This window comes from Kogia breviceps, chromosome 13 (assembly GCF_026419965.1).
Source record: "Kogia breviceps isolate mKogBre1 chromosome 13, mKogBre1 haplotype 1, whole genome shotgun sequence".
NCBI lineage: Eukaryota > Metazoa > Chordata > Mammalia > Artiodactyla > Physeteridae > Kogia > Kogia breviceps.
In genome coordinates, this window is record NC_081322.1 from 32,732,971 (window position 1) to 32,741,302 (window position 8,332).

The following is an 8,332-nucleotide window of genomic DNA, read 5'->3' on the forward strand; positions in this document are numbered from 1 at the left end:
CTTAAAGTAGTCACTTATTTCCCAAAACTGGTTTGTCGGTGAACAATAAAAGGAAGTAAAATTTATGGAGAAATTATACAGTGGATTTGTCACTTAAAATATCGTAACTGTCTCGAGGACAATGCCCCATGCTGAGGATTAATGGTCCCGCCGGACCTTTGATTCACCAGCGCCTTTTCTTCGCCCTTGACAAATTGGATTTTTAGGAATGGGAAGGTCGCCTGGACCATTGTGCGCCAGCCATTCAGAGGCCTCGATTATGCAGGGGGCTGAGGGAACCACTCCATGTGACCCTCTCGGGTGGGACTCTGCAGCTGCTCTGAAGCGCAACTCTCTCACCAAACTCCGCGCCCTTGCGCTAGCGGTGCCAAAAGGCGCCCGCCCAGATTGAAAAGGCTCAGTGCCTGCCCGGCCGCGTCACTCCGAGGGCGGAGAACGCACGTCGGGGCGCGGCTCGCCAGCTAGCGCGCGGCTCAGGGCTCTGTCGCTCGCGCGCTGCCGAGGATCCAGTGCGCCCGAGCGCCTGCCTGGCGGCGGCGGCAGCAATGCACGGAGCCGCTCGCGCTCCGGCCACCAGCGTGAGCGCCGATTGCTGCATCCCGGCCGGCCTGCGCCTCGGGCCGGTGCCTGGAACCTTCAGGCTGGGCAAGTACCTGTCAGACCGCAGGGAACCCGGGCCCAAGAAAAAGGTATTAGCCATTCCGACCTCCGCCCCCTGCCGTTCGTTCGCCTCCCCTTATCCCCTCCAGGAAAGGGGTGGATAGGGCTAGGGGAGGAAAGGGGTGACTGAGTCGTTACCTGCCAATTCCGCCAGTTGGAAGGGGACTCCGATCATTTCCCACAAGTCGCACTAGCCGAGAGCTGGACGTCGGCCGGGCTCGGGGAGCGGACGTGGCTGAGAGGGGACAGCCCCCGGTGGGGTGCGTGGGGATCTTTACGTGCCGGGACCACTCGGAACCCCCGATTTCCCCGGAGCCCTGGGGTGTTCTTCGCAGAGGTGCCCCCCTCCTCCCGCCGCATCTCTCCTCTCTTGGCAAATGTGTCTTTTCTCTCTCTCTCTCTCTTTTTTTTTTTTTTTTGCCTTTTCTCTTTTATACAACTCGCAGGCGCTGAGGACTTTTCTTACCTTCTGCCCTTCAATGAGCTAATTTGAGGCTTAAATTTGCCTTCAAATAATTTGATCTCATCGTCTCCGAAAAATTTATCCTTGGGTACTCTCAGTTCCTAGAACCTCCCCAGGTGTTTCCTTCCGCGGGTGTCTGCTTGCGGGTTCGGGGTGAATGGAGAGAGTGTGCGCCAGGTAGTGGCTCTGACGCAGACTCCGAGGACGAGGAGCGCCCACCCGCGAGGGGCACCGGGGCTGAGCGCCCGCAGCCAGGCACGGAGGGGCCAGAATCGCAGTTGGGAGGCGTCAGGGCCAACCCGCCCTCTCCGACTTCCCGATCAGCGTCGCGAACCCCGACCAGAGAGAGGTTCTAACAGGCCCCCGCCCGCCCCGAGCCGTCTCAGCGGGCGAAGGTCGGCCAACTACCACCGGGAATGAAGGCGGGAGTCCGGTGGCGTGGGCAGGGGTGACTGGGAAGAGGACCCTAGACTACAGCTTTCTTGAAAGGAATTGCTCAGGGCCCGGTCGACGGGACCCGCATCCTCACGCAGTCATCCTCCTCCCCAGAGTAGTATAGCCAGGCTCGCCGTGCACCGCTCCTTCTTCTTTAAACGCGCTTTAATTGCTTTTAAATGGTCGGCCAGCCCTCGGCTGCTTTGTTCAGAGAGTTTCGCCGCGGGGCTCACGGGCACCTCCGCGTTTTGGTGCGGCGCCGCTGGAATGCGGAGGCAAGAGAAGAGGCGCGGGACACCCTGCGTTCTGGGACTGACTTAGAAACGTCTCTAGCCTGGTATCGGGGCTGCTCTTAGAACCGCGAGACGGAGAGCTGGGGTGGGGGTGAGAGACGTCTTGGCATGAGATGTGCCCAGGCACTCGGGCACGATGCCTTCACTCCTCGTGCTGTCAAAGTGGGACAAGACGGGCGGGGTCGGGTGGGGGGGACTGTTAATACTAGCCAGCCTCCCCTCTTCCTCCCTCCCCCAAGCAAGGGTCCTAAGGACGTACTCTCCTCCCAGCAGCCCACGGCGGTCTGGCCAACATGAGCACAACCATTTTCCTGAGTCGGCTGGGGTTGGAGGATACACTTGCCCTCTGGGTTGTGGGCCTGGACGTGGCACGGGGGAGAACGACCACTGCTTGTGTTGCAGGTGCGCATGGTGAGAGGGGAGCTGGTGGACGAGTCGGGGGGCTCCCCCCTGGAGTGGATAGGGTTAATCCGGGCAGCCAGGAACCCCCAGGAACAGACTCTGGAAGCTATTGCAGACTTACCCGGAGGACAGGTACTGTGGGCTCCCCATCCCCCCACTGACAATTCTATCTACCAAACTGTCACTGATATTAAGAGCAAAGCACTTTAGCTAGAGGTCTCATTTAAACGTCCCAACAACCCTACAAGGTAGATACTATTATTTTCCCGGTTTGAAGAATGAGGGAATTGAGGTTCAGAGAGGTCCAATAGTTTTCCCAGCGTCACACAGAGTCAGGGCACGGAATCGAACCTTTCCTCTCAGTTGTTTTTTGACCGATTACCCAGGAAATGACAGCAAGCTGTCCTGTTCCTTGCGTCCCAGATCTTCTACCGAGCGCTGCGAGACGTCCAGCCAGGGGAGGAGCTGACCGTATGGTACTCCAACTCCTTGGCGCAGTGGTTTGACATCCCCACGATTGCAACTCCGACGCATGACGAGAAAGGTACCGCCTCTGAGAAAGCCTTCGGGTCAGCGCGGGTAGGCGAGAGTCCAGCCCTCCTCCGGTCTTTGGGCCCGTCCCTAGACTTGAAGGGCCTTTTTCCTGCGCTGTGTAAAACTGAATTCATACTCCCTGTCGGAGTGGGCAGAGGCAACGTCATCACTACCTCCTTTAAATCAACAGTAAATGATAAAAACAGACCATAATAATCTGGCTCTAGATGGCAGGGAAAAAATACTCTTCGTGAATTTCATGCGGGTCATCCTTCCTGACTGCATACCCAAAGAGACAGTTATTTACTCACTTAAGAATCAATAAAGATACTTTAACGTAGTATTAGGGTAACCACTTCATGAGCCCCAAAAAGTATAACTCAAACCTGGAATGCTTTTGAAGGCGAGGGGCATCTCTTCACTGGTTTGGAGGAAAGTAATGTATTTCTACAGCATTTTAGAAGCATTACGGTACTTACAGCTGGTCAGTTGGCAGGTACTGAGGCCCTTCCATTTAAATGGTATTTATTCATTTCCCTCTCCCTACTTAAATCGAAACTGGGATGTATCCCAGTTTCTTCTCAGATTTATCTGACCCCTTCCAAAGCCAAGAGCGGATTTATGCAAATTAAGGTGCAGCAACTAAAGAGAAAAACATTTTCAAACCTTCTCTAGAACACTGAGGAACACTTCCTGTGGAAAAAGGCTGGGAGGTGCTAAAATAGTTAAGATCTTGAGACTCCTTGTTATTGCACAACACTTCCATGACTTTCTTTGTTCTTTGCCAGTTGTTTTTGTTTGTAATTTCTCCTAAAGACACAGTTATATTTAAAGTCAATATCATGGATGCCATGAACTATTTTTACACATTCTCCTGAATTTCCTGCTCAATCTCATTCCTTTAGAAATAGACTTAAAGTGTGGGACTTAAGAAACAATTAATGAATAAGAGAATGAAGTTAATTCAAAATGATGAATCACTTCACTTCAGAGTGTCACTGTCTTCTGTAAACTAATTCTATTGATTTTGTGGGTAGATCTGTATGTACAGTATTCATAAAAGTTATCTTAGTTTGTTCCTTGCATCACATTACATCCTCTTGTCAACTTCTTCCAGTAAAAGGGAAACATGACAAAAGCCCCATAGTGGAAAACTCTCAAATCTGCCACTATAGAACAATTCCAAGGACTCCTGGCCTTTGGGGGCCAGGAATTTTTGCACAGAACACCCTTCTTTAGATACTCTCAAATAGTACAAAAGCAACTTTTTGAGTGGTGGCCCTCATGTTTTCATTTCAGTGAATAGAGCCTATAAACATCATATGGTCACAGATATCAAAAGAGACACCATTTTCCTTTTGGGGAATGTGTGGGTTACTTTGAACCCTGACTTCCACAGCTTTGAGGTGCTTGAAATCTTGACCACCTTAGGGTTACATCCGGGAGAGGAGGCAAAATCACTTATGAAGTGTGTTTAGTACTTTTGGCATAGGTTGGATTTCAGAATCCAGAGAACATGTCAGTTCATTAGGATAAACAAACAAACAAAAAACAAACACAGTGAAACAGAAAACATACATTTGCTTAAACCTTGAAAAGAGGAAGAAATAAGTAGGGATGGCTGCCATTCTTCCAATATTGACTAACCCCAGTGGTTTTCAATTCCATAGTAAGATTAACAAAAATACTGACTCTTTGTTTTAGGAACAAAGCTTACTTGGCTTTGCATTGAGCTGAGTCACTCTAGGGCAGCCTCTGAAAATGCCCTCTTTAAAAAGGGGTGATGAGAGGGAGGTTCTGAACTTAGCAGAAAGAAGGTTACTTAAGATATTAAATCAACATACCCACCAAGAGAACTCAGGAAGTCTCTTCTCTCTCTCTTTTTATGAAGATTTATTTTACATGGCTGTTCAATACAACAGAAATATTGAATTGATTTTTATTTAAGACTTCCATAAATAATTAGGATAGGGCACATAGGCAAATCCTCTTCCCTTTTTCTTTTTCGTTCTGCTCTACCTTGGCTTCAGCTGGAATAATCTGCTCCTTACTTGAACTTCCACTTTAGTTATCTGGGAGGACTACTTGCTTTATAAATTCAGAAGCAAAATACATGAAGGGAGGAATAACTGAAAATTCCCCCATTGTTGTTTCTGTAGTAATGTCTTAGAAGTTTAAGCTACTTGTGTGCAAGGAGGAAAAATTTAACTTTCCCATTGCATTTAATGAAACTGACATTTACTTTGGATACTTCCTTGTGGCTCAACTTCTTTCTCATAGACATTTTTCCCTTCAGTATTATCGATCAACAACATTTAAAAAGACACCCAATTGCAAGCTCGCTGTTCTCTGTAGGGATGTAACATGACCTTTTTGAGTGAAAATTAACTTCTACCATGTGACCAAAATCTGTTTCATACATTTGTCTTTTGATTGTGTTCATAGACCCTAGAAAAATTTAAAAACAACTAATGTTAATAATATTAAACACACAAAAAAGGTTTGATGCCAAAAGCATGTATATAGTCCCTGATATAAAATGGTGCACTTATCAAAAGCTGAGTATATTATTCACACACACACCCCATATATATTTCCCAAGGACTTTACTAAGCTTGGATTTGTGCAGCTATCTAGGACTTAATTAATTACCAGGTGGAACAACTGACAAGATAATGCAACATCACCCTTCTGTTTTTAGAATATTGGGACATAAGATTTTTTCTTTTCTCCCATCAAATTAAATGGGGTTAAAGAGGAAATAAAGATACAAATAATTTTGAAGAATAGCAAATCATAGTTCCTATGTGGTCCTTCAGTTGGTCACGCTACAGGAAAACCTCAGGCAAAGTGTTTAAGGCTGGGAGGGGGTGGGGAGGGTGGGTAGAGGACATAAAAGACATTGTTCTATGAAAAGGAATGATTACATATGGCCCATACATACAGGATATTGTCTCGCCTGGTAATGAGACGCTCACGACCATTAGATTGGCCTTTGTTCAGTTTACCCAAACTCCTTGACATACGCCACCTATTCTGCAAACGCCAACAGATGGGCCCAGGCCCAGCACAGCCCCAAACACTTGATTTAAAGCAACAGCTGCTCTCGGCTCTTCCCTGGCCAGCCTGCCTGAGCGCTGCCCTCCCAAGGAAGATTTGCTCGCATGTCCCGGAGGAAGACTTCGTTGGAAAGGCCCAGGTCACCCCTCTCAGCCCCTGAGTAGTCTCAGAGGATGGAGATGGTGTCAAAGTTGGCCATTTGGGGCTTCTCGGAGTCCTCGCTACAATGGGGCTACCGAACTCACTTATTCGCCGGAACCCAAGAATGCTCCCGCTTCTCCCCCTACCACTGGTCAAAACCTGGGCTTTGCCTTGGGCGCACTGGCGCTTTCTTTCTCTCTCGCTTCCTTGCTTCTCACCGGGTCGCTTTTTCACTTTTTTCTCGTCCAGGGGAGGAGCGCTACATTTGCTGGTACTGCTGGAGGACGTTTAGGTACCCCAACAGCCTTAAGGCGCACCTACGTTTCCACTGTGTGCTCAGCAGCGGCGGGGGCCGCGCCTACCTGCACCACGAGCACACGGCTCGCCAAGGCGCTGCCCAGGCCGCGGATGGCCTTCGCCTCTCCCCGAAACCCCCGGCGCCGGACTTCGCTGCGGCCGCCCCGGCGGGCACTCTTCGGGCCCACCCGCAGGTCCCGCCGGCCCTCCAGGCTTGCGGAGCTCAGGAGAGCATCAAGCGCGAGGCCTCCTCCGCGCCCTCGGCCACCTCGCCACCCCTGGCCAAGTGGGGGCCGTCCAAGAAGTGCAAGGAGCAGCCGGAGCGCATCCTGGACATGAGTGGTGCCGCCCGGGGACACGGCCACTTCCTCGGCATCGTGGGCGGTTCCCCAGCGGGGGGCGGCGGCTTGGCTTTCTATCCTGGCGCGCGCTCGGCTTTCAAGCCCGCTGGCTTGGCCAGGGCAGCTGCGGCCGCGCACTGCGACCCCTACCGGGAGGAGGGCGGCGGCAAACCCGGGGCCAGCCTGGCCTTAAGCAGGCTGCTGGGCGGGGGCCGGGCGGGCGGACGCCTGGGAAGCGGGGAGAACCCGGCGGCGGGCGAAGCGGGCCACCACCATCACCACCACGCGCACCATCACCACCACCACCACCACCCCAAGTGCCTGCTCGCGGGGGACCCGCCGACTCCTCCTGGCCTGCCCTTCTCCGGGGCTCTGCGCGGCTTCCCTTTGCTCCCCGGGCCCCCAGAAGAAGCGTCCGCCTTCAAGCACGTGGAGCGCGCCCCGCCCGCCGCCGCCACCGCCGCCGAACTGCCGGGAGCGCGTTTCACGCAGTTGCCCCAGGCGTCCGGGCTGCCCCTTGAGCGCTGCGTGCTGCCCGCCCTCAACGCGGGCGGCCTCAAAGGCTACCCGGGTGGCGAGTGTAGCCACCTGCCCGCCGTCATGCCGGCCTTTACCATCTACAACGGGGAGCTACTCTACGGCTCACCGGCCGCCGCCACTTATTACCCGCTCAAACTGCACTTCGGCGGGCTGCTTAAGTATCCGGAGTCCCTCTCTTATTTCGGTGGACCCGCGGCGGCGGCGACCGCTCTGAGCCCGGCCGAGCTGGGCTCCCTGGCTAGCATCGACCGAGAGATCGCCATGCACACGCAGCAACTGTCGGAGATGGCGGCCGGGAAAGGCCGCGGCCGCCTGGACGCGGGAACGTTGCCCGCGGCCGTCGTGGCGGCGGGTGGCGCTGGGGGTTGCGGCAGCGGAGGCAGCGGCGCGGGCAAGCCCAAGACGGGCCACCTGTGCCTCTACTGCGGCAAGCTGTATTCGCGCAAGTACGGGCTCAAGATCCACATGCGGACGCACACGGGCTACAAGCCGCTCAAGTGCAAAGTGTGCCTGCGGCCCTTCGGCGACCCCAGCAATCTCAACAAGCATATCCGGCTGCACGCCGAGGGCAACACGCCCTACCGCTGCGAGTTCTGCGGCAAGGTGCTGGTGCGCCGCCGGGACCTGGAGCGCCACGTCAAGTCCCGCCATCCCGGCCAGAACCTGCTGGCCAAGGCGGCCGACGGCCCGGGCGCGGAGCCTGACTACCCCCTGGAGCCGGGGGAGCCCAAGAGCGACAATGACAGCGACGTGGACGTCTGCTTCACCGACGACCAGAGCGACCCTGAGGCCGGGGGCGGTGGCGAGCGCGACTCGTAACGAGTCTTCCCGGGAAGCGGGGAGTGTGGGGCCGTGGACAGAGAGAAGAGGGGCTTCTGCTCAGGGAGAAGAGGAACGGCTGGTGGTGAGAAGAAGGGCCCAGCGGACAAACCCGGTTTTGTTTTGGTCGGGCGCAGCATTTGGAACGGTGAGAAATCGCTGGTCCGATGCTGAAACTCCGAGCAAAGGTTTCGAGGTGGCTTAAAGAAATCTTGCCTTCCGAGCATCCCGAGGGTCGCGGGTCCCAGAGCGCTTCAGGACCCTGGACTCCGCGGATAGGCTCCGTCACCCCCCAAGCCAGGCGGTCTGCTCTCGAGGTTTAGGATCACATTAATGTGAAGCCACAG

At 53.8% G+C, this 8,332-nt stretch overlaps 1 protein-coding gene across 1 annotated transcript; it reads left to right on the forward strand.

The window, feature by feature from the left end:
• Positions 1 to 545: 545 nt before the first annotated feature.
• PRDM13 (PR/SET domain 13) lies at positions 546 to 7,985 on the forward strand. Its single transcript, XM_059083179.1, has 4 exons — positions 546 to 689; positions 2,254 to 2,385; positions 2,677 to 2,797; positions 6,238 to 7,985. Exons 1-4 carry the CDS (start codon positions 546 to 548, stop codon positions 7,983 to 7,985), a joined length of 2,145 nt encoding a protein of 714 aa, XP_058939162.1.
• The last annotated feature ends 347 nt before the right edge of the window (positions 7,986 to 8,332 follow it).